This window comes from Octodon degus, unplaced genomic scaffold (genome assembly GCF_000260255.1).
Source record: "Octodon degus isolate 3935 unplaced genomic scaffold, OctDeg1.0 scaffold00007, whole genome shotgun sequence".
Lineage (NCBI taxonomy): Eukaryota > Metazoa > Chordata > Mammalia > Rodentia > Octodontidae > Octodon > Octodon degus.
Genome location: NW_004524583.1, coordinates 28,092,716 through 28,119,211, shown reverse-complemented (window position 1 = coordinate 28,119,211; position 26,496 = coordinate 28,092,716). Strand labels below are relative to the sequence as shown.

The window sequence follows — 26,496 nt, the reverse complement described above, 5'->3', positions numbered from 1 at the left end:
AAAGGGTCAAGTGAAGTTGCAAGGATTTCGGAGTGAGCCTCTAAGCCTGGAGAAGAAGGCGAGGTGTCACTTTGTGAGGATGAGGCCCAGAGTTTGTTGGCCTCTAGTAACACGGTGTCAGGGGCAGGCCGGACAGAGTATGCGTACTTCTTTGGTGGCAGCCTAGGAGGTCCCCTCACCTCAGCTCCTACTCCAAAAGGCCAAGTTTGCTTGCACTGACATACGCTGCCTGCCTGGGGGGACAGCACCAGGTCCCCTGATGAGCACCCACTCACTGTATCCCTACAGTAGTAGCAGGGAGAGTGCTACTCACTTAGAAGAGAGCATGCAATACATAACGTGGGGATATGTAGGATTTCCTGATGCCCACTAATCTCGCCCTTCCCCTGGGAGTCCTGAGCTCACTCACTGCTTTATCCATGCCAATCCTGGGTCAGAGGGAAGTCATTGTGTGCAGCTCGAGTCAGGCCACAGGGAAGTGGCTGCGAGATCCTAAGGGCCTGGTGCCTGCAGCTCGGCCTGCTGCCCCTCGTGAGAGTAAGAGAAGCCAGGGAAGGGTTCACCCACCAGCATCTCTGGAGCGAGCCAAGTTCTTATTTTATGGGCCTTGATAGGACTGAAGAGATAAAAGCATAATAGCTCAGTAGTAAAATCAATGTCTTCCTACCACTGTTGGCTTAAAGTACTTATTCTTAAAGACACAGTAGGATCTTCACTGCTGCATGAAAAGGACCCTGGAAGACCTTTGACTTCTTCTAGCAGGACATCAGTTATAAAGACCATTATGAATGAGTGGACTTTTTAATAAACCAGATTACCAATCTACCATAGTATTACATATCTGTAAGTTAGAGTATGCATCAAGTAAATACTAATATTTTCTGTATAAAATATGAACTGGGAAGCATCTTGCATTTGATCTGGAAACACGTCATCTGGTGGCTCAGTTCAATTTCTGTTACTGTATTATTTCAACCTCACTGAGCCTCACTTTTGTCATCTGTGAAATGGGCAAAATGGTAATACGGTGGTAGAGTCAATAAAAACGCAATTCTTTATTTGATGTATGAATCTGGACTCCCTCCCCTCCAAAAAAATTTATTCTGCATCCCACTTAGCAGAATATGAAATCAGCTCAATAAAAAGTATGTAAAGGTGATGCATAATCTATAAAACATTGTGCAGATTATTATAATTGGCTCTGAAGGGTTGATTTCCTTCAACCTCTGCAGTTTTAGCTGTGTCAACATGGGCAAAATTGAGAACTGCCACTGCCTACATCATGCAATTGTGATAAAGATTGAGTTGTTATCTGCAGAGGAGTTGGAACAGGGTGAGACACAGCACGCACCACATAATCGTTTGCCGCCATCACCGTTACCTAACTGGGGAGCCTCTAAGACACGTGTACCATGTTCAGAATGCTGGGATGGGATTTGTCAAGGACTGATTCTAGCTGCTTAAAAAGAAGCCAAAGATATGAACTTACTCAAATGTATTGGAACATCATTTCTCATTCAGGTGAAGTCTGAACTGTGTTCCTAATGAGCAGGCAGCTGCGTTCCCACATTAACACAAGGACCAGGCTTCTTCTGTATCTGGATTCTACTCGGAGCTTTTCAAGGTAGCATGAGTCGGGGCATTCAGCCAGCGGACAGAAGATGAAGTACCTTCCTGAGCCTTACGAGGGGCTGGCTGTGTAGCATGCCTGCACACACTTACTACCTGGCCCATGTAGAAAGGAATTCTGGACATCAGTCTCTGGCTGGGATCTGTGGCCCTCAGGACTGGAGTGTGGGAGGGCGTGGCCACTGTCTCTGCCGTGGATGTGAAGGAGGTTTCCATTCCCATCTCAGCAATTTCCTCTGAAATGTTAATTGAGTAATTTAGAAGTTATTATGTGGCTGTCTGACTCTTCAGTTAATGAGAAAAGGATGCTACCTTATCAAGAAAATCTTCCAGGAGGGTGACTTCCATCCATGCAGTCTCCTGTGGAGATGTTGTGGATGTCTCGTGAGTGGGCTCTTGACTAATTTCATGACTTACGTCTCATCCATAGTGATTTTTGACAGTTGCGACCAGGGCTATTCAGAGTGGATATTTGTGGTTCATTTAGAAGGGAACGTTAACTGCTTCGTTCCAGTGAATGTGCATGGTTTACTTATGACCTTTTGGCAGAAAAATACCCCAAAGAAATGGACTATTATGCTCTTACTTCTATCCACGTAGAGTGAGATTGCCATGTAGCTTCTTTTTCGCTCATATTTTTTGTCTTTAATTATTTGCTTAATTACTTCAACTCCCAATTTTGCCCGTGTTGACACAGCTAAAACTGCAGAGGTTGAAGGAAATTAGCCCTTCAGAGCCAATTATAATGATTGTGCAATGTATCTATCACTTTTACACACTTCTTATTAAGCTGATTTCACATTCTGTTAAGTGGAATGTAGAATAAAAAATTTGGGGGGGTAATCCAGCAGTTATTAAAGTCCATTTAGTAAGAAATTTACTTATCAAATAAAGAATTGTGTTTTTATTGAATCAACCATTGTATTACACTATAATTCCATAGTTAGTTATGGCATTTCAGGCCCATTTAAGGAGAACTAGTAGTTCACTGTAGACACCTATTTACCATAGCATGGCTACTTGTCCAAGATTTGCAAATCTGATGTTGTATACAGCAAACACAATATAAGTGTATCTTAATCTTTCAATGGAGAAATAATGGTATTACTCCTTTATTCACAAGAAAGAAAGAAAGAAAGAAAGATGGAAAAAACACTTGGATAATCTAAAAATCACTTTAGTTACTGTATTCTATCATCTTATTGTAGTATTCCATTCTGAGAGTGCAAAACTGAGTTACCAGAGAGTGGGCTAAATATTGTTTGGTTGTGTTTTACCTTCTCTTGGGTAAGATTCAAATACAGGGTAGAAAAAAAGTAGCAAGCTATCTGAAATGAATCGCTCTGTTATTTTATAGTCACTTTTTTAAAAAAAGATAAGAAAATAGTGATAAAAAACAGCATTAAAAATGATACAAAATTTCACTAATCAAAGTAACAGGAATTCAGCAATGGTTGCTATATTGCATGATGTCATCTTCAAGCTAATTGTTGAAATTACCAGATGCAAGCATGCAAGATTGGTTTAAAGAGAAAATAAGACAAACAATAACAAAAAATTGTAAGAAATTGAAAAGAAAAAAATTAAGAATAAAAAAAATGTAAGCATTAACTGCTGCTTTCAAAAGACCAGCAGAAATTGGCAGTACAGTGATCCAAAATATTTTCAGACTGTCCATCAGACAAATGACTCCTATCTACAGCATATAAAGCATTTTTTAAAAAATCAGGCCTCCAAAATTCAAAGATCCAATCCAAAATGGGCATCTGAGATGAATATACACTTCACAAATGAAGAGATACAAATGGCAAATAAGTATATGAAATAATGTTCAACATCATTGATCATTCAAGAGATGCAAATTAAAACAATGCTGAGATACCTTTTTATGCCAAAAAGAATGTCTGTCATCATGAAGTCAACCAATAACAAATGCTGGTGAGGCTAGTGGAGAAAGGATCCCTTCTCCATCGTTGGTGAGAGCACAGGCTGGTGCAACCATTATGGAAATCAGTGTGGGGACTCTTTAAAAAGCTAGGCTTGGAGGTCCCATTCAAGGCAGGTCTCTCCTTTCCAGGTGTTTTTCCAAAACAACTGAAATCTTCACACCACATCGATATATGTGCATGCGTGCTTACAGCAACACTACTTGTCATGGCTAAATCTTGGGAACAACCCAAATGCCTATTAACTGAGGAATGGATAAAAAAAATGACATGGTATTTTTACATAATGGAGTATTATTCAGCTATAAAAAAGATGAATTTGAGGCTTTTATAGAGAAATAGGTGCAGCTAGAGACTATAGTGGTAAGTGAAATAAATCAGATCCAGTGTGAGAACTGGATCTTGCCAGTATGAGAACCTGAAAGATTAATGAAAGTCTAAAAGGTACAACAGATACTGTGAAAAAGAAAGAAATTGTTCAATGGGAAGGAAAAATGGACGAGGAAAAGGACAAATGAAAGAAGGGAAAAGTCACATTTTTTAGGGGCAGAATGCCCGATGAGGTGAGCAAGTTTTCAATCCCATCTGGGAGAGTATAATGAATGTCACACAAAAGGGCCCCATTTTCAAGCTGGGTGACTTACCTGAAGTTCATTTAGAGGAGTCTGAGGACATAGCCACAGGGTTTTATACGCTGTACATCATTAATTTTTCTTAGCCTCAAATTTCCCATCTCCAAAATGTCAAAAGTTCTTTGTTTCCTATTACGGGTGTTGTCAGGGAGCTTCCCAACTTGTTTACGAACCTGAGATCCAGAGTCGTGAAGGTTCTCATTCAGGTTGGTGAAAAAGTATATTCTACGTTTCAGCCTCATTAGAGTAGGCAGGCAGTTCTCAAAAATATGCACAGCCATCGTTTATGATGTAGCAAACGGTATACCAGTTGTCTCAGTTACTCTTCTCTCATTGCTGGGACAAATACCTGACACCCAAAATGAAGAACAGGTTTACTTAGCTCACAGTTACTGGAGGTTTCAGTCTATACTCAGCTGGCTCCAAGGCAGAGCAGCACATGGCACAGAGCAACCTTTCAGGGCCCTAGTAAAGAGCAGATAACAAGGGGAGTGGCAGCAGCTCAGGTCCCATACTAGCCTCTCTCCTCTCCTCATGTTGTAATTCAGATTACCTGCCCCAGCACCCACACCCACAATAATCAATCACAAACTCCAGAAGCCACTCTGTGACTGCATGAGGCTTTGGGGGGGACACCTGTACACAAACAATAACAATCATCTAAAATAAAATGATTGTCTGATAAATGTAGACATTGCTTCGTACTATTCTGATTTTAAAAAGCACAGTGCAGAATAACATGACTCTATCCCAGTAGTTCTTTTGAGACTGTCTTGTTATACCCACAAAGAAGCATAACTGGAACTGCTTATAAACCTTTTATTTACTGATAAGGATACTTGAACATGAAGCACTTCAGTGAAGCCTTCAGCGAAGCCTTCAGCATATGGGAGAAGTTACTCTTTCCCACAGTTTATTTAAAGCTTATGGTGGGCATACTTGCAATTAAAAAATATCTTTATGACCTCTAGCAGCTGCTTGTATTCTTTGTGAGGTATTTCATGGCTGAGACACAGTATTCTGTTCATGCCATGTGTATGTGGGACGTGGGTGCTTAATAAATACTATTTGATGATAAGACTTAATTTAGACGTGGCATTTTATGAATGCTTATGACTCAACACCTCACAGATGCACTTGGCTTTTGATTTGGTGAAAGTTAAGGAGCCAACTTGGCACTGTGAAAAGCAGCACCGGTGCTTCTTGCGCACAGCTCCGACTGGTGGGTTTGGTGGAAACTCTCGCCAGCTATGAGCCACGCCATTGGGTGAGGAATCTTTGGTGACCCCAGTTGTGGCCTGTGGTTTTCCTTGGTTCCACAGCTCCCTTCTCTAAGCCAAATACTTTGCAAACACGGCACCAAAACAGCAGCTTGGGAATGAGAACGTAAATAGGTCATCACAAACCCATCGCAGCTTCTAGATCCTTCCCAATACAGACTGTGTAGATGATGAGTCACTTGGATAGAGGAAGGACAGCTCAGCTATGACAGTTTTTAAGTAAAATACTCCAGGCTGGCAAAGCCTTCAGGGAAAAGAGCAAAATAACTTCATAAAATTTATTTTAATTTTTAAATACCTGTAGTTGATCCGATATATACAAATTTCAATAAGTTTCTGCTCTATGAAGCTAAAAAATGTAGAGATATGTGCATAATAACAGCAGACATAAATCTTAATCTTAACTGCAAATGATAGACTGGGGGAGAGAACCATAAGACTGAGCAGAGCTTGTGAATGCTGAACCGTGTTTTCAACTAGATGCATTTCCAAAGCTGAAATGTCTAAAGCAATAGAGTCACGCATTAATCTTTGAAACCCCAAGTTCCATACTGCGTTTGACTTTTGGTTTGCCTATTTATTTGATTGCACTCCCATATATAGTGCTGTGGGCAGATTTCTTTTTTCTTAAGAGTCAGGCTTTCCCACAGCTTTGTTTATTTCATACTCTCAAGGGCAGGGGTGGGGCTGCTGCTCGTCTCCTCCTTGCTGTCATTCCGTTGTTCCGTGGACACACCAGCTCCTCTGGGCAACTCTTCCCTCCCCTGACTGTTGACTTGGTCAGACAGTCAACACTGTGAATCCCAGGAACCAGCCAAGAGCTGCCTAGGCATTCCAAGAGATTGCACAGACTTTCAGATAAAGAGAAGTCATCTTGTGTTATCTTAATTCAATTTCAGTTTATTTATTTTCATTTATGTATTTGGTACAGGGTCTCACTATACCACTCGGACTAGCGATTCTCCTGTTTTCAGCCTCCCAAGCACTAGGATTACAGGCATGTGCCACCATGCCCGGTCTCAGTGGCTGGCTCAGAGTGCCCCAGGGTCGGGGCCGGCATGACATGCGGGACCAGAATCGAACCCGGTCCCTGTGCTTGTCAAAGCAGGTGCTTAGTCCACTGAGCTATCTCACCATCCCTGTTTCAGTTTAATTTTAATGCAAAACAAAAATCTGTTGTAGATCTTACAGGACTGTGTTTCAGCTGTAACATCTTAGCGTCTCTCCCTGTTGGATCTATTCTTCAAGGAGAAGGGCCTCCTCTCTAGGTTCCCAGAGCAACTCTCATCAATTATTCTGGAACTCTAGAAGCAAAGCAACTGATGGCCGGGGGAAGTGTCGATGAAAAATGTATTTTATTTCTGATGAGGCTTGGTAGTGAATTTTTTCATGTTCATGCTCCTATTGTACAGTAAGTACATTAAGCCTCATAAATGCTTGCTGAGTGCTGATGCTGACTTTATTCAAGTGTTAAATCAAAAGCATCTTCTTAAGCCAAGCATGGTGGCACACACTCATAAAACCAGCACTCCAGAGGCTGAGGCAGGAGGATCGAGGCCAGCCTGTGCTACAATGTGAGCTCCAGGCCAGCCTGAACCTGGGTAGTGAGGCCTTGTCTAAAAAAAGACAACAAAATCATCTTCTTAAAGTACGTTTTATAATAATGTTTTTAAAAAACAGGGCCGGCCAAATAGCTCAGTGGGTTAAAATGCCTGCAAGTAGGTGCAGGGGCCAGGGGTTTGATCCCTGGGCCTGCCGGGCCAACCCCACCTCCAGGGCACACTGAGACGGGCTTTTGAGACTGGGCGTGGTGGCATGCGCCTGTATTCCCAGCACTTGGGAGGCTGTGAACAGGAGAATCACTAGGAGCCCAATCTAGCAGTAAGACCCTCAACACCCTGTAGACCCTTCCCTAAAATACAGAAAAATAAATAAAAGTCCTTAAAAAAGAAAAAAAAAAAACCCAAAAAACCACTCTTAACAGAGATAGCAGGACAGAATGATATGACCTCATATACTTCTGAACGACTTTCTGTCTGTTGTCATTTTCATTTAACCTTTGTAGATACTCTAGAGAGAACTTTTGTTTTTCTTTTTGGTAATGAATGCTTTTAAAAAATCAAATCGTATAACCCTGCTTATTGCTTTAGAACCCAACCATCAGATTTCAACTTCTTCAGTCAATGAAGATGACTGACTTACTTGGTTGTCTAGACATTCCTAATTCCAACTCTGAAACGTCTATGTCCTAGACCATCTTTTAGTCCTGTACAAATGGAAATAATTGGTCAGCCTAAAAATAGAGTGACTTGTTCAAGTCACTTACTCTCCCTGACTGACAATAATGCCCTCATAGGGTGGCAGCGGGCCTTAAATGTGTTATTGCATAGGTAGTGGCCAGCAGGCTGTTTACCACGTAAGAGATCTAAAGAAATCCAGTTATCGTCATCCTTACCACCAGCTAGTAGGACTGTCAGGTTTTTTCTTTAATCTTTTATTTCTTTATTTCTTTGATACAAGGTCTTGCTACGCAGCTCAGAATAATAGTGATTCTCCTTTCTCAGCCTCCCTGGCACTGGGATTACAGGTGTGTACCACCACGCCTGGTTTCAGTGGCCAGCATGGCGTATAATAACAGGGATTGAACGCTGGTCCTTGCACTTGCCAGGCAGCTGCTTAGACCACTGAGCTATCTCCCTAACCATCTAGTAGAACTGTTGTTTATTTGTTATTTCTTTGGCAGTGAGACACATGGAAGGAAAGAAAAGGAAGGGAAGGGAAAGGGAGAGGAGGGGAGGGGAGGGGAATGGAGGGAAGGAAAGGAACAGCCAGAGGAGGGTGTTCACTTAGGCCTGTCTTACACGCCCCAAGACTATGGCTCCTCTTCCATCTTCGGTTCATTCAGAGGGTAGGAAGTAGGAGAGTAGTGAGGGTGCATAGGGTGTCTGGCCATGTAAACACAGTCAGCACTCTGTGACAACAGATGCTGAGGTCACAAGCCCTGAGAGTGTCTGACTCAAGGGAGAGCATGACTGAGGGTCTCCTGATCTCGGTCACTAGGCTGTTTCCATATCTTGGGAAGAGTTGTCTTAAACTACACAGTGGCTATCATTCTGCCCTTGTGTTGGCAAAGGAAATTGTGTCAGGATAAAGTCATTCGTAGGGAAAATTGTTCACAACACTTGGTGTGCTGTACTGTTTAAACTTACCCATTCAGTATAATGTATTGAAATCGCTAACTGCTAAATATTGTATTAGGGATACAGAACTCAAACTGCTGTTGCCTGTAGGTATCTTCTCGCGTAGTTTCAAGATGGACAATCAGCTATTCAAAGTCACCGGATTCTGGCTGGTTAACTGGTGTGTATGGCTTTTCAAATCAAGGCAGCAGCCATGTAGAAATTGATGCTGGTAGAGGCCGTGTCTGGAGGACCAGTGGGGCAGCTCTCCCCGAAAGAACATTTGTCTGCATTTTGGCTAAACCTTGCCCTAATTCCATGTATTGATATGTACAGAGCTGGCTAGGAAAACACTATCCCCTAAGTGGGCTTCAGGCAATGGAATGAGTCTAGGGAGGCACTGGTGCGGCCTGTGAAGCAATGTGGCGGGGCTGTGACGCCCCGCTTCTGATTCCGCTGCTACTACAAATGATGCAGCTACCAGCTGGGACTGAGCCTGAGAAAGAGGGCTTGATGGCCAGGGCAGGAAGGCCGGACATCAAAGCTTAGGCGGTAACGAAATCCACAAGGTGCTTGCTCCTACTGTGTTACTCCCCCAAATTTGGAGGCTACCTGTTACTCCCATCTGGCGTTGTGTGCAATACCTCTCTGCATATTGTAGAGGTGCTCCTGTGCCTGCTGCACAGCCCAGCTCGCAGCTCTCTTCTCCTTCCCACCACTCCTGCTGTCCCTCGATCCCTTGCCTCTTCCCTTTTCACCGATTGATACAACCTGGGCTCAGCTCTGGGTCCAGGCCTTTGCTCCTGGTAGCCATTGTTCCAATCAGATCCAGGACCCCTTTGGCTGCGAACAACAGCAGATATGTCTTTGTTTCTTTATTCTTACTGTGGGTTGCACCAGAAGTGGTAGATTGGAATTTATTAGAATTCCAGTAACTTTTACTTAAAACTCTGGACTGAGACGAGGTCCACGCAGCCCTCTGTACTGTCCTTGGGTTTTTATCCAGGTGGACAATACTTGCGCCCCAGCCAATAGCGAGGATAAGAATATAGCACTTGAAATAGAAAGAGAGAACTAAAAGGTAACACCACAGGGAAATAAAAAGTGTCATACTGTTGTTTATTTTCAGTTCATTTCCTTTATCAGCATATGTTTGAGGACGTTTACAATCCTTGTGCGAACCTTGTGCCCATACATAATAAGCCTGCCTGCCTTCCTTCCTTCTTCCTTCCTTCCTTCCTTCCTTCCTTCCTTCCTTCCTTCCTTCCTTCCATCATCCTCTCCCCCTCTCCATCTCTTGATCCTCTTTTCTGTACACATTTTCCGTACATGATGCTTACATTCCTTGTGTGGAACTGTACATGTGCCTAATGTGCCTTAATTCTTGTTTTGCATCCCCTTTATCCTCAGCCAACAACTCTCATTCATTTTCTTTTTTTTTTTTTTCTATAATTTTTTGAGATACAAATAGCAATGAGACAGTTTCAAACCAAATTGGTAGGGCAGTTTCAATAATTAGCACATTATATACATTCTTCCTAGTGGTTAATTGCTGTACAAGATGCGGACATGATATCCTATTTACAAACACCATTAGAACAAATCCCTCTATTCATTAAGAGAATGCAACTATAGATCTATCCCAACCACTTTGAATACACAGATACAAAATGGACATTCATCTGTATTCCCTTTTTTTGTTAAGTTTCATTATTTGAATATTATAGGTGTGTAAACTCAGCAAAATATTCTAAAAGAGTCCAGTAGTCCATAATAGTATTGGTCTTCCGCTTGACTGGCAATGTCAGAAATTGTTGACCTGAGTCCCCCACAGCTCAACATAATAACATGGTCGTTTTCTTTTTTGAGGACTGTCTCCCTACTTCTTACTATCCATTTTTTATTTCATTCTGTACTTATACTTTGGGTTCTCACATAAGAGAAACCATGTGATATTTAAACTTGTGTGTCTGATTGATTTCACTTAACATTGTAGTCTCAAGGTGCATCCAGTTTTCTACAGATGACTGGTTTATCCATCTTTCCGGCCGAGCAGTGTTCTGTTGTGGGCAATGCCACATGTTCTCGCGTGCTGATGGACACCTAGGCTGTTTCCACGATTCGGCCGTTAGGAGCTGTGCTGTTATACAAACATGAGTTTGCATATTTCACTGTGCTGTGATGTCAGTAACACTTTTTTGAGACGACCCCTGGGAGAAGAGCGGAATCAAATGGAATTTCTAGTTCTGGTTTTTGAGGCGTCCCCATACCAATTTCCGGGATTAGCAAACCACTAATTTACATTCCCACCAACCATGGAGAAGGGTTCTTTTAGTTATCTTCCTGGGAGAACCTTGAGCATCTTATGCAAGGCAACCCATGCCCCCTGACTGGTAACCCTTTATTTCTTTCTCTCATCAACTTCTATGTTTCCTCCAGAGAACTCTCAGTTATCTCGTCTTCTGTATTGGTTAAGGTGTTGGCGAGGCTGCTTTAACAAAGAGTTATAAACAGAGAGCAGCTCCAGCACATCTGGGCTTTATCAGTGCAGAGCAGATGAGTAGTCAGGCCACGGTGCCCCTTTCCTTCTTGGCCCGTGTATTGCTGAATCCTGCTCCTTGTCACTGTTTCGCCCTAGTGCTTTCAGTTCGACCTATAAGTTTAACACAAAGAAAAGCGTTTTACTGAGCCATTTAATTTGTGTTCTTATTTTGTAGATCATTTATATTGCTATTTATATGCAAAGTGCTTTAAGTTTTCTACCTATTGTTTAATTTTTTTTTTTTTTTTTTTTTTTTTTTTTTTTGGGGTTTTTTTTTTTTTTTTTTTTTTTTTTTTGTGGAACCGGGTTTTGAACTCAGGGCCCTGTGCTTGCCAGGCAAGCACTTATTCTACTGAGCCATTTCCCGGCCCCTCTACCTATTATTTAAAAGTGAACTTGTAGTCCTTCTTCCTGATCTCTGGGAGCTTTTTGTATATTAAGAAGCTTAAGCGTTTATGTGTTGTGTTGTCTTTTAATGTTTTTAATTTTTATGTATTTGGTACAGGATCTCATTACGCAGCTCCGACTCGTAGTGATCCTCCTATTTTCAGCCTCCTCCGCTCTGGGATTACAGGCGTGCGCCGCTATGCCCTGACTCGGTCTCTGACTCAGCGTGACCCGGGGCGGGGCCAGGGAGGCCTGCGGTATCTCGGATTGAAGCCCCGTCGCTGCGCTTGCCTAAGCAGGCGCTTAGTCTGTCTTCTACTTATCGCGGAGATCTCTGTTTTCACTAGGAGATGGTGAAGAAGACAAAACAGACTGCAGCCTAGAAGCCACACTGTAGTATACACTGTGTTTAAATTCAATTTAGAAAATAATGACCATTTGGTATGCATTAGGCATGGTGCTCTGACTCTGCTCTCTCTCCCAGTCTTCACAACAATTCTGATAGGTGTCAATTCTTATTAACAGATAAATATGAAGCATAAGATATTTGGTATCTTCTAAGGTCACATGGCTTATAAGTGGTAGAATCACTATTCAGAGCTATGCATTTGACCCCAGGATCTGGGCTGTTGATTATAATACTTATCGATAATTAGGAGTACAGAGCAAGCGGCGAAATCTATGGAAATCTTCAGGCTAAGGTTAGGAGGCTGTGGGTCCTGAATCCTAGGGATGACATCCTGGAATTGGGAAGGTACTGCCTTAGTTGACTTGAGATTGCTTTTAAAAGTACTACTTGAGTCTGTCTTTGTGTTTCTCAGTGACATCATGCTTAACCTGAAAGACAGGTCAGAATATTTGGTACATTATGTGGGATCTCACTGTTCCTGTTGTGACCTACAGCACATCCACTTCAGTCTCGGGGGCAAATAAGCTCCAATTATAAGCTGCCTTTTTTGTAAATTTTTTAAAAAAATTTATTTATTTATTTATTTTTCCATAATTTTATTGAGAAACAAATAGCAATGAGACAGTTTCAAACCAAATTGGTAGGACAGTTTCAATAATTAACACATTGCATAGTGGTTAATTGCTCTACAAGATGCGGACTTGATATCCTATTTACAAACATCATTAGAACAAATCCCTCTATTCATTAATTTAATAAGGATTTTTTTTCTCTGAATGCCTAAAGGGCAGGTTTGGCTGGCTTGAGTTGTGGGATTGAACCACAGCAACCTGAGCCTGACTGCTTTGTTGAAGCAGCCACTTAAAGAACTGAGCTAAGGGGCAGGCCCCCCTTTTTTGTGCATTGTTGTGACACACTGGGTCTCTCAGTCTACGTACACGTAGGGACCACCTTCATCTTAGTGCTTCATGCGAGTGAGCACTCAGTAAATCTTTCTATTGAGGTAATTCATAATAGATGGTGAGGTCTGTTCTAGAAGCTCTTGAAGTGGTTCAGTCAGATGGTACCTGGAAGGAATCATGCAGTTAGGAGTTGCTGAGCTTGAAGTGTACCCAAACGTCCGCTCTAGGGATCAGCACTGTGAAGATGCTCGAGATGGCTTTCTCTCGGAGTATGTAGAGGAAAAGCTGGTAATAAAGGCAGAGCAGCAAACACGTGCCTCATGAGTGGCCTTGGCTCTGAGCATAGTAACAAGGAAAAAAGTCATAGAAGTGGGTTGTGGGGTTCTTCCTAAAGCAGACAGGACTTCACTGGAAACCTTGGATTTCAGGTGAAGTAAAAGAGCCCTTCAGCTGAGAGGCAAGTCTTGAGAAAGTAACACAGATGTAGGAAATTTAGTCAAATATTTGTTTGCGGGCCTGAGCAGGTGCACTTCTTGAGCCACTTCAGGAATGCATGAAACTATATAGGCTGACTAGAACCTCGGCAAAGATGGCACTCCCAGGCTCGGGAGTGGAGAAGGGACATGGTAAAAGCAGTGTTTTAGAGAGACAGATGTGTGAGCCAGGGACAGGATAGTGCAGAGTGGGAACTGCTGAGGCTGATGAACAGATGAAAATTAGGAAGTGAGCACAGTAACCCTAGTAAAAGGTGAGAACAATTAGCTGGGTTGGGAGCCATGAGATAGGAAGGAAGTTAGGCGGAGAGGCCTCGGAAAGGAGTTACAGGTGATTGAAGTTGTAGGACTGTGGAAAAGGCAAAACTGGAGACAGTAAAAGACGGAGGCAAGGGGAATGAGGAGACAATGCACAGAAAGAAGAATTTTAGGGTAGTGCAAATCCTGTGATACTCTAATGGTGGGTACCTAACACTATCCATCTGTCACTACAGTGCTAAAGGGGAACCCCGACATAAGCTCTGGACTTCGGGTGACTGATGTGTCAGTGTAGTTATCAGTCGTAATGACTGTACCATGCTGGTGAGTGATAATGGGGTCAGTCGTGCATGAGTCAGCTCAGGCTTCTGTCAGAAAAGACCCTAAAATGTACAGTTCATAAACTACAAACACTTCATTCTTGCAGTTGAGAAAGTTGGGGAGCCCAAGGTCAAGGTCTGGTGAGAGCCCAACCACTTGGGGCTTCCAAGATGGCTCCTTCTCTCCGTGTGCTCATGTGGTAGAGGAACACAAGGAGTTCCCTTGGACCTGTTTCACAAAGGCACTAATCCCTGTCATAAGGATTCCTCCTGCAAGTCCCTCCTGACTTAATCACCTCCTAAAAGTCCCTCCTCCAAGCACCACAACCTTAGGAGTCCAGATTTCAACATATGAAGAGGGGGAAGAATGAACATTCAGACTCTAACAGACTGCATCAGGCAAGAGTATATGGGACATCTTTATACCTTTGTCTTAGTATTGTGAATCTAAACATGCCCTACGATATCTCATTTAACAAATGTTATGTTGAAGAAGGAAACAAAAAAAACTATTGATGAGCCAATAAATACCTAATACTTTTTGTTACTGCCCATATTATGCATAACATTGAGGAAATGTGACCAAAACTAATTGTTTTTCTCTTTCAAAATCAAAGATCAAATCTCTATCCACAGTGGTAAATACTAAGATGTCTTGATGTAACCCATGTTTTGTTTCACAAGTAATTTTTTTTCATGGTGGAAGTTAACTCAGAGCTCTACCTATATTGAAAACATTGGGCCGGAGAGATAACTCAGTAGAATAAGCGCTTGCCTCACAAACGCAAGGTCCTGAGTTCAATCCCTGGAACCACAAAAAAAAAAAAAAAAAGAAAGAAAGAAAACATTAAGAGCAGAACGCATCTAAATAATGCAGGTGAATTAGAAGGTAGTCGTGGTGGTGCCAAGATGCATTTGTAGAAGCTGCTGCTTATGTGTTCTAGTGAACTGGCACTGCGTGAATTATGTCATCATTAATTCTGCTATTTAAAAAAAACCAATGGAAAATCTATATAGAGCTTTCAGGAACTGTTCTTAAGATTTAAATAAATCATAAATAGTTATCTACTTTTACCCTTCTCTGATAGGAAAGAAAAAAAAGATTATCACCTCAAGAAAGCTGCAGAATCACATTTCCATCTTTAGACAGCAGGCAAAAAGAAAAGTAACCAAAAAAAATCCTAAAATCAAAAAGTCCTCGGGCTGGCCAAATAGCTTAGCGGATGAAAAGAGCTTGCAAGCAGGCTCAGGGGATGGGGGTCAATCCCTGGGCCGGGCCTGATGCTCTGGCCCTGCCCCCAGGGCACTCTGAGAGGGCGATTGAGACTGTGTATGTGGCGCACACCTCTAATCCCAGCTCTTGGGAGGCTGAAAACAGGAGGATCACTAGGAGTCTGATCTAGTAGTGAGACCCTGAACATCCTGTAGACCTTTCCCTAAAACACACACACACACACACACACACACACACACACACAACAAACAAACAAACAAACAAACAAACAAAAACCTCCTCAAACACCGGGACCCAGGGGAATTATCAAAGAAGACCCAGGTCTACCTGCTGGACCATGTTTTGCCCCTCACAGAATTCTTTGCTAAAGTGAAAACTGCTCAGGCAGCACAAACCTGGGCTGTTCACAGGAAGAAGTGTAAAATTTGCTGAGTCATTTTATTAAACATGAATTTTGCAATCCCCAAAGCTAAATCTATCATTCTGACGGAGGAACTTTAAATAAGTCTGTGAATTGGGGAATGGAAGAGTAGTTCATATTCATAAACCCCAAACATGTTGTCTTGTTTGGCTTGGAGTTCCCGGGCTGGAGAATACAGACTTGTTTTTAAGATTTGTACTCTCTCTATTCATCACATAGAAAAAAACTGGTGAAAAATGGGTGCACTGGATTCTTCAGCACCCATTTATCATGTAGAACCAGGGATACTCAGTTCCAGTAGGAGAATGCATTTAGATGACATAGCGGCCCTGGCGCCTCCCTGACACATCCATCCCTCACTGAGGCTCTGCTGGCCAATGTGGCGTGGCCTCCGTTCTCCGGCCTGCAATTGGGCGGTACTCGGGAAGGATGAACAGGAGCCCTTCAGCGAAAGAGCTGCAGCCTACCTTCCATGCAGCTGGCTGTCACTTGGGCAGCACAGGGCCAAAGGAGCCTACAGATCACTTTTGGTCACTGATTATGGTCATTAGTTCTTGAGTTTTGTATGTACCTCTTGAGCCATCATTGTTACAGGTTTACTTTATTCTGCTTTCAAAAATACTTCTTAGTTTGACAGGAATAGTGTTCCCTCTACCACTGATATTAGCTCTATGCAAATAATATATATATATATATATATATATATATATATTTGTGTGTGTGTGTGTGTGTGTGTGTGTGTGTGTGTGTGTGTGTGTGTTGTTTGTTTTTCAGTTTTGCAATTCCAGGGTGTAGGATAAGCTAAGTGTTTCCCTCCTGGAGCGCTTCCATCTCTGCTCAGGAAGCTCTTCACATGATCAGTGTTTCTTTTCAGGCATCCTCTATGTTTCCATTTCAGAGCAGCGACAGGGGCTTTATTGAGTTATAGAAAGATTATCATAAATACTGCTGAGTAAGACTGGGCCCTGCCCACAAAGCAGAGTTCATCTGCGGTCATGCCCTGCTCTCGTTCCTTTTCTGTCAGTTGTTGTATTAGTCATTTTTTTGTTGCTGGGAATAAATATCTGACACCTACAGCCCAAAGGAGGACAGGTTTGTTTTCCAGATTACCTGGTGGGAGGGTTCAGTCTACAGTTCTCTAGTCCAAGGCTAAAATTTCACATCACGGTGGAAGGGCGTAATGAAAAAGCTGCTCAGCTCACAGCACCCAGGGAGCAGAGAGAACAGGGAGAGGTCTAGAGTGAGAGGCTGGGATCAGAATCAGAGCCTGAAGGTCATAGTTCCGTGATGACTCCTGCTTCACCTCCTACTGGTCCATTTAGCTGTAACTCATCAGTGGACTAACCAACCTATGGCTGAGTTTAGAGCCCTCACAATCCAGTCGTCTCTCCCAGAGTCCTTTACTCCACTCAAGCTGACAGGCACAATTATCTTGGTAAAATTCAACTTTTCATGCTCCCTGCAGGCTTATTTGCGTTCATGACAGAATCTAGACTGTTTGCATCGCTGGAAAGTATTTCACAAACACCCACGTGTTGGCCTCTGCCCTGCACTCTGGGGACTTGATCACCTAAGACAGACCCCAGACAGCAGCATGGTTCTGGGTCAGCTATGTCAAACCTCTTTCTGGGCCAAACTACACTGATAACATGTCATAAGAATAAAGAAATAAGTGAGGGGCCACATGAGAATATGCTGTAAATGACTGATGTCTGCTTGGCAAGGTAAACACTGTAATAAAATCAGCAGCTCTTATTTATTGAGTGTGTGCCGTGTGTCAGGCAGAGATCTACGTGAATTATCTCAGTCCTCATGCCCACCCTTAAAGTGGGGACTGTTATTCCTCCCTTTTTAAGGAGGGAGGTATTGAGGCTCTGGAAAGTTAGCACTCAGAATCTCACAAGGGATCCTGGCAGAGCTGCAATGGAAGCTGCCTCAGCGTCAGCCACCAATTTAGATTGGTTTCATTCAGGGAGGATGAGTCAGGTTAAGAACTGGAATTTTAGGATTGAAGCTTTTCTTGGGAAAAGCAAAACCATCTCTGGCAAGTCATCTCTGCCGTCCCACTCCTCAGCTCTGCCAGCGAATTAAAACAGAACAGAGCAGAGTAGATAAAATAAAATCAGACTCCTGCCTTTTGTGAGATTACTGAATAGTCTGATCTATGAATACAAAAGCCTGGGTTTATTAGCACAAATAGCAGTAGTAGTTTCAGCTTACTTTCCTCCTCCTTATTTTGATTAGAAATAGTCACCTGTGGATGGTTCAATTTTATTGTAAGTACTTTCCTGAAAATTCAAATTCTGAAAGTCAGTACCACTCCAGATGGATGCAGGCACATGACTGCCCTTTGTGTTTGGCCTCAAGGGCATTGTGGGTCCACACACTGATTCCTGGTGCACACGGACTCCTACATGACCCAGGAGACAGCCAGTCAGAATGTATAAATCAGGTATTCAAAAGGAGCCTTGGGGATGTTCGCATCCATTTCTAGTCTAGATAGAAGAGAAGCACATTTATCTAGTGGATCTGTATTTAACAGTATCCCAATATTGCTTCCTACCTGGGGCAGCTGGCTTGTGCCCTTGGCCTTAGTTCCTGCATCTGCCAGCACCGCGGGAAGTGATGACAAGAATTAATTGGCTTCCCTGAGCCTTAAAGCTCAGCTCTAATTCTTAGTCCCAGCAATCCCCGCGGGATGCTGCTTCACATAATTTGCCATCCAGAAGGCCTTTCTGTTTACAGGAGTTCTATCTTACAGGCACCAAATAAAGCTTCTGCATTTTCAAATTCAGTAAATTAGAATCTTGATCGTTTTTCAGGATGTTTAGCTCAATTTAAGAAAATAAAACATGATTACAGTTAACACATTAGCATTATTGTGTTTATGATGATTCTGATATGGTTCTCTCTAAAATATGTTGAAACACAAAAGGATAAGAAATTAATTTATTAATTATTTTTATGATTTAATACATATGGATCTCATTATGCAGTTTGGACTCATAGTAATCCTCCTGTCTCAGCCTCCCCAGTGCTGGGCTTATGGGCGTGTGCCACCACACCCAATTTCAGGGCCAGCATGGCATGTGGTATTGGGAATCGAACATGGGCCCTGTGCTTGCTGGGCAGGAGCTTAGACCACTAAGCTGTCTCCCAGCCCAAGAAATGTAACTTAAATAGGTTTGACTATAATCCTAAAAGATATTTCTAAGTGCTATAATCTCAAATGTCAATATCCAAAAGTTTAAACTCCAGAAAAATAAAAATCCTAGAAATATAATTCTGAAAAACTTAATAAAAATTCCTTGAGACATTTACTTACATGTTCAGAATGTACTAATAGCCTGTCTCTGTGAGAGCTTATTTAACCTGTTCCCAGTTTTCTCATCGATAAAGTGAGCCTAACAGTAGCAGCAGCCTTTTGGGGTTGTGTCATTGAATAAAGGCTTGGAACTTTTTTTGGCCACACCACGCACGCTAACATTGGCTGGTGACATTATTGTTCATGCTGGTGATTTGACTGCTCTGTGGGAGTTGGGGCATTGGTCTTGCGTATTCTTCAGGTGCATGCTGTATGTATGTGTTTTTATGAATTTGTGCGATGTGTACCTGTGCAGGGGTTGAGAACATGGGGCTTTACCTACTATCCCCCACCCTGGCAGGTTGTGAATCCTCAATGGGCGCTGGTTTTCTTCCTCCCTGGCAGCGCTCCATAGCAGAGAAAAATGATGGTTGGCTTTCTCTTTCTGCACACATCAGTGCAGTTTTTCTGGCCGTAGCAAAGGTCTAAAGAAACATTCTCTAGACTCAAACTTGGAAACTTGTTTTACCCATGGTACCACCAATAGAAGACAGCAATGCCAAGTGCGGTATTTTGAATATTACTAGAAAACAAAGAATTAGGAGGGGAATGAACGGGTAGGGAAACAAAATGAAGAGGGGAAATGAACCAATGGGAAGACACACCATGAAGATCAGGCCACTTTGGGAAGGGACCTTGAATTACGAGTCCCTTTTCCTGATGACCTTAAAAAAGAAAATGGATGGGGTCACCCCAAAGGAGCAAGAGTCCATGAGTGGCCAAGCCGGCCCGAGCATTGCTGGAGGCCTCTCTCAGCCCTGCAGTGTCCAAGAGCAGCCCTTTTAGGCCCACTGCCCTACTGCTCCATTTACACACCTTGTGAGACTGCATTTCTATCTCTGCCTAAAAAAATGTTAAGACTTAAATGCAAAGAAAAAGAAAATTTCCTTTTAATAACATGAAGTCAAATGAAGACATTGTCTATGGAGGTAGTAGATGTTGAAAATCAGCTTTCTAGTCCTCTGGGAGGGATCTGTCCCCAGCATAGGTGATAGCTTATATGAGCCGCTTGGGCCTGGGACCTGGAAAAGCCCAAAGCTGCAGAAGCTTATAGGGAATCAAGGAAGATTTGCATGCCATGCGCCAAAAGTGCCTTGAGGTCTTGGGGTGGGTGCTGTATCCCCAGAAGGCACGGCTGGCTGGTGGGTTAGGCAGGAGAAAGATCAAGGCCAGGTATCCATTCATATTCTGCTGCTGTTTGATTGACAGGTGTGACAGCTCTGTCCAGTGGCCTGGATCACTCCTCAATGACATCGAGGGATGGGGAAGGAGTGTGTTACACATCTCTGATTTCCGACATCTGCTACCCGTCTCGAGAGGAGTCCACCTACTTCACTGGGATTCTTCAGAAGGAAAACGGTCACATCACTGCTTCTGAGAGCTCCGAGGAGTTGGGGATCTCCGGACCCTCCTTACCAGATGTGCCTGGGATAGAGCCGCGAGGCTTGCTTAGCTCTGATTCTGGAATAGAGATGACTCCTGCAGAGTCCACCGAAGTGAACAAGATCCTAGCTGACCCTCTGGGCCAGATGAAAGCAGAAGCCTGTAAGTACATTGACATAACAAGGCCAGAGGAGGTGAAATGTCAAGAACAGCATCGTCCTCAGTTGGAGGATAAAGACTTGGACTTTAAGAGCAAGGACATTGAGAGCTCAACCAAAGCAGGAGGTGTCTGTGAACCTGACAAACCAGCTCCTGTGGAGGGGAAAATCGTCAAGGACCACTTGTTTGAAGAATCCACCTTTGCTCCTTACATAGACGACCTCTCTGAGGCACAGCACAGCACTCCTCTGGTCACGGCCCCCATTAAAATCACGCTGACAGAGATTGAGCCTGTTGTCATGACTGCTGTCCAAGACAAGGCCCCAGAGAAGCAAGACACCTGTCTGAAGCCAAGTCCTGACACAGTCCCCACTGTCACAGTCTCAGAGCCTGAAGATGACAGCCCAGGGTCTATCACTCCTCCATCTTCTGGAACAGGTAAAGGTGCTGGGATTGCTTGACCCAGGAAGAGCCCTGCTGGAGACCTGAACTCTGAAGCACTTGCATTCAAAGTGCTTTACTTTATGGGCTCCTCCGCTTCATTAGCATGTTAATAATGTTAATAATTAGAATGTTAATAATTATTTTGAGGTCTGTGATCCTTGTAGAAAGGTGGCAATTCAGGATTTCACTGAAAGTCCTATCAGATTGTCCTGGCCCAATGTTTCTTTCTCCACTCGAGGGGGAGGCAGACATGAACCCCCTATGCACGGTGCTGCCCACTTCTAGGTTAGCTTGCTTCCCAGCCTGGTGTCCAGGCATCCTGGCATTGTCGCAAGCAGTGCGCCTGGCAGAGCTGCCTTAGCAGGGGCCTTGGATGTGCTGGCCAGCTCCTAAGCTTTGTCAGGAGGAGGGAGCAGGTAACAGGAGACCTCCCCCAAGGGTGCTGCTCCTCTCTGCTGAGCATTCTCAGCACTGTTGCTCTCATTTCACTAGTTCATTGAAGTTGTGCCTACAATTTCAGCTTTGAAATGAAAATATGTATTTGGCTAGAAAAAAAAATCAAATTCATGAGCCTGTGATCTTTTCCCATTTGAACATTCTGCTGTGACTGAAGGTAGGATGGTAAGCCACACACAGACAAAGGGGGCCTCCTCCCCTGGCAGAAAGGCCTCAGTCCACCCTGTGTCACCCTGGGACCTGTGTATCTCCTCTCAAGCTGCTGGAGGACCATGAGGAAGGGCCAGGGAGGGGTGGAATCAACCCTGGACCTCTGGGGAAAGAGCAGGGGACTTTCAGTCAGCCTGCTCTGTTCTAGCACCTGGGCTAGCACCCCCTCCTCTTGGCACTGCAGGTGCTTCTAGCTGCTGTGAAGCATGCTGGCTCCACGTGGATTAGGTGTGACTTGTCCAGCCAGCAGTAGGACCCTTTACTCTTTCTGGCAGTGCAGAGGGAGGCTCTTCTGCTACTAGATGACAGGAAGACGCCTGATTCTCTGAGGACACATGCTGCATAATCAGCTGTGTTTCTCAGAACTCTGGCAGGGCCTATGGGTCAGTCCAGTTGTCAGCCAGTCCTCAGGACACCAGAGTGGCCCGGCTCAGCAAGACCATTGATGAGACCTGCAGTCTCCCAGGGAAGTCGCAGCTCACACAGTTCATGACAGAGACCTGACACGAGGTCCATAAGTTAGTTATTAGGAGATTTTTCTTTTATTTTCCTTTCCTCTTCTCCGCCTCCTCCTCTTCCTCCTCCTCCTCCTCCTCCTCCTCCTCTTCCTTCTCTTCCTCCTCCTTCCTCTCTCTGTCTCTCTCTCTCTCTGTCTCTCTCTCTCTCTCTCTCTCTCTCTCTCTCTCTCTCTCTCAGCCAAGGCTCTTGGGTTCTAGAGCAACTTCAAAAAGAAGACAAAGTACATCTGACTCACATAATCATGGGGCATCTCTCTCTCCCTCTCTCTCTTTCTCTCTCCCTCCACCCCAGGGATTAAACCCAGGGCTCTCCACCACTTAGTCATACCCTTAGTCCTTTTTTATTTTTCTGGTTGAGAACAAGATCTGGCTAAATGACCCAGGCAGAACTTGAACTTGCAATCCTTCTGTCTCAGCCTCCCAAGAAGCCGGCATTATGGGCAGATTGGGAGTTTTATGGTCTTCAGTTGCCCACTTGCCAGAGTGAGGCGATGGCAGTGATTTACATCAAATAGACATTCTGATCAATAATGATTCAAGAAGAGAGTCCCCTCACCTGTGACACAGCTGTCTCATTTTCAGCTCTTCCCTCACACATCCCACACTGGAACACCTGAGTCTTATGACGAAAGGTCAGAGTGAAATGTGAGGCCTTTCTCCTCATGCTTTTTATCCCAAGAGATTGCCCTCCCCTCCCACCTTCTTGTGAGCCCTGGTATCATGGACTGCTCCGCCCATAGACACCAGAGGACACAGCAGCTTTACATGACCTCACTGTTTCCAGTGACAACAAAACCAACACTAAGGGCTGTGTATAATCCTACAAAAAAATGGAGGAAGGAGAGCATCTGAAGCAAAATGGGTCCAGTTTATCCTTGCTCATAAGTGAGGAAGTTGTCAGCCGTAGAACATGTGTTAAAGGAAAATCTAATTGGGAATGGTTTGGGCCATTGACCTCAAATTTTAACAAGTTGTCTGATTTATTTCCCTCAATTCTTTTTTTTTTTTTCTTTTCTGTATTTTAGGGCAGGGTCTACAGGGTGTTCAGGGTCTCACTACTAGATCAGACTCATAGTGATCCTCCTCTTTACAGCCTCCCAAGAGCTGGGATTACAGGCGTGCACCACCACGCCCAGTCTCAATTGTCGGCTCAGCACACCCCAGGGGCAGGGCTGGCACTGCCGGCCTGGGCATTGAACTCGGGGCCCCTGAGCTTGCTTGCAGGGACTTTAATCTGCTGAGCTATTTGGCTGGCCCTCCTGAATTCTGATAGACTGTTCCATTTTGTATCATTCTCCAACATGCTAAATATTTACATCTTGTTAAACAACAGAACCTGAGATGTAGAAGAAGCAACTGGAAGTTTTTTTCAGCAAAGGCTGGTCAAAAAATGTGAAGCATTTTAGGAAAACTTAATATGTCTCATGCTGCATCAGACCATTGGCCCATCAGTTGGTTCTGACACAAATACAAAGAAGCGTATTTTAGCACTACAGAATATTTGCAGTGTTATCCTCTAAAAGGACAGTCATCAGGAGGTCTTTGATAAACCCTCAGTGTCTCATAATAAGGAAAGAGCAATAAAAAGCAAGTAAATTCAGACTCCTTGCTGCATCTTTCCATGAGTGAGATCTTTGATTCTCTCACTCATTTTGAAACTTCATTCTAGGCACCAAGGACCTGCAGTGCACTAGATGCAAAAGGTGGCGTTTATCAGCTAATCAGAAGATACAAGCAAGGAAAAGCAAACGCAGAAGTGGACAGTGTGATATGACAAAGTGTGGCTGCCACAGAGAGAGAGAGAGAGAGGGAGAGAGACAGAGAGAGAGACAGAGAGAGAGGGAGAGAGAGGGAGGGAGGGGGAGAGAGAGAGAGAGAGAGAGGGAGGATTGGGGTATGCTGGTCAGGGATGGCCTCTCTGCAGAGGTGAATGTGGTTTGAGATCTGAACAAAGAGAAGGAGCCCACAATTCCCACGGAAGGGCTAAGCCAGACCTCAAGTCCAGGGGACACCAATTTGTAGCTCCAAGACTACTTTGTGTGGGATCCAAAGGGACAAGGGGCAAAGAGCATGCGAGCAGAGCGTAGCTGTGTTTTGTAGCACAGCACATGGCCGGGCTGTGGGCAGGGCCCACGTCTCCCGTGCAGAAGCTGTGTCTTGTTCCAAACGTAAGGGGAAACTGTTGACTGCTCTGAGCTGGGAAACAATGCCACCCATTCATCTGTTCATTTAGGAAATATCTGCTGGCTGTTTCCTTCACCCCAGACGTCCCTTCTTTACTAAGGACACATGGTGGGTGACAGCGAAGTCCCTGCCTGCATGGAATCTTCATGCCAGGTGGAAAGACATAAGACACACATACATAGATAGCTAGTATAACATCAGGGAGAACACTACTTGTGGAGAAGAATGAAGCTGCAGAATGCACGGAGGGAAGCAGGCAGCAAGGAAAGCAGGGAACTAGGACCGGGGAGATGGCTCAGTAGACTAAGCGCTTGCCTGGCAAGTGCAAGGGCCTGAGTTCAACCCCTGATTCCACCAAGGGTGAGGGGGAAGGAAAGCAGAGAACTGAACTGAGGAAGGAGCTAGGGTGGGACCTGGGGAGCCTAAGTGAAGGTCAAGAGCTGCAGACTTCCGGTGTGTGTGAGGGACAGCTAGAAGGCCGGGACTGGGAAGGGCAGCAGGCAAGTTCAAAGCAGGGTTTGGTGCTGACATCCGCCACTTGGTAAGACAACCTCGTCTGTCTTTGTCACATCATAATTATCAACAATAAATACATCAGCCCTGAGGAGGTGATTCTGACCTTTTCAGTTTTCCTTTCCTATTTGATGTTTTCAGTTGCTGTGTCAGTCTTGAATAGCCAATACCTTAGCTGTAGATCCATAAAGCTTTAAACAAAGTTAGGAAACTTCATTCTAAAAAGTTCCCTGCCTCCATCTGGCATTTTAGTAAACTTCTAGTTCCCATTAAGATTGAAGGTCAATGTCTAGAAGAGCTACCCTGTCACTTTTACCTCCTGATGAGGACAGATGGCTTTTAAGGCCATGCCTTCACTTGCCCAAAGAGGAAGTCATCAGGCCCTTTTCTCTCACACCCTGTAGCTCGCTGTCCTCCTTACACCTCAATGAGCAGAGCGAGGCCCTTGCACTTTCTTTTCTAAATACATAGCAACTCTTAACTGGAGGAAAGATAGTAGATAAAATATAAATATTTCATAGGACATCCTTACACTAAAAACAACCTCACTGTGTAGCCAAGATTCCAGTGTGAATGGAGAGCCAGCACTTTTCTTGCTCCATCCCCACCCCTCACTGAATGTGACTGTTAGAATCCTACACAGAGGTGCAAAGTGCAGATACCTATGTTCTGTCCCCCCCTATTGCTCCCCAGTCAGAATTTCTGAGAGGAACACTGAGCCACACACCTGGTTAAGAACGACTGTTGTAAGAATTTGAGCTCACACTCACAAGAGCAGCATTTATGGGGTATGTCTTGTGTGGCACTGTGGCAGGTTCACCTTGACTTGCCCTTCGCCTTCATGGAGCTTTCAGTCTAGGGTCAGAGGGGGAGGGGGAGTGAAGGGACAGACACTAATCAAATCATCACACAATGCAGAGCTGTCCGTGGGTTCCAGTTGGGCAGAATGAGGGGGGATCATGTGGTCCCCTGAAGGACACAGCACCAGGCCAGGTGTCACCCATGGTATGCTCCCCTGCCACCTGCTCTCCTTAGATCTGATCCCGGGGCTTCCTGCATGAGCAAGTGGAAAGACAAGAGCCGCAGAAAGGGAAAGACACATGGCGTAGCATCATGCTTGAAGTCATATGAGGGTCAGCAGTGTGGGTGGTGACAGAATTCACCAAGAGTAGAACCAGTGCGCAGATGTGTTGGAATCGGTCTGGGAGAGACAGCAGGGCAGAGGTGACAGGAGACCGTGCTATTAGAGTGGGGCTCAGGGGAGGCAGCCACACCTTTGCCTGTGTGGGGCAACCTAGTCCAGAGCGTGTTGTGTTGCTGGGCAAGTTTGTGTTTTGACATCTTGGTGTGTTGTGATCAGGCACTTACCTGGGGCCTAAAGTATGAGAAATGTTCTCTTTGTGCTACTGCCCACCCTGAGAAAGTATATTACACAACTGTCCATAGTAAGAGTCCCTCCCACCCACCATGCCATCAAACCAGCTCTATTTCTGACCTCTGGGGACCAGAGAAATAGCTCAGTGATGTAAGGGCTCGCCTGGCAAGTGCAAGGTCCTGAGTTCAATTCCCAGAACCCACATAAATAAGTCAATAAATATTTCTGACCTCTGAGCTTCTAGCTGCTGAGTCCCC

General features: G+C 44.2%; 1 protein-coding gene across 1 annotated transcript in view; it reads left to right on the top strand.

Annotated features, from left to right (window-relative positions):
• Rtn1 (reticulon 1) overlaps window positions 1–26,496 on the top strand; it is a 65,809-nt gene that overhangs the window by 15,846 nt on the left and 23,467 nt on the right. The window contains exon 2 of the mRNA XM_023701718.1: window positions 20,207–20,977. Within this exon, the coding sequence (XP_023557486.1) occupies window positions 20,245–20,977 (733 nt within the window). The 5' untranslated portion in view covers window positions 20,207–20,244. The remainder of the gene's footprint in view (window positions 1–20,206; window positions 20,978–26,496) is intronic.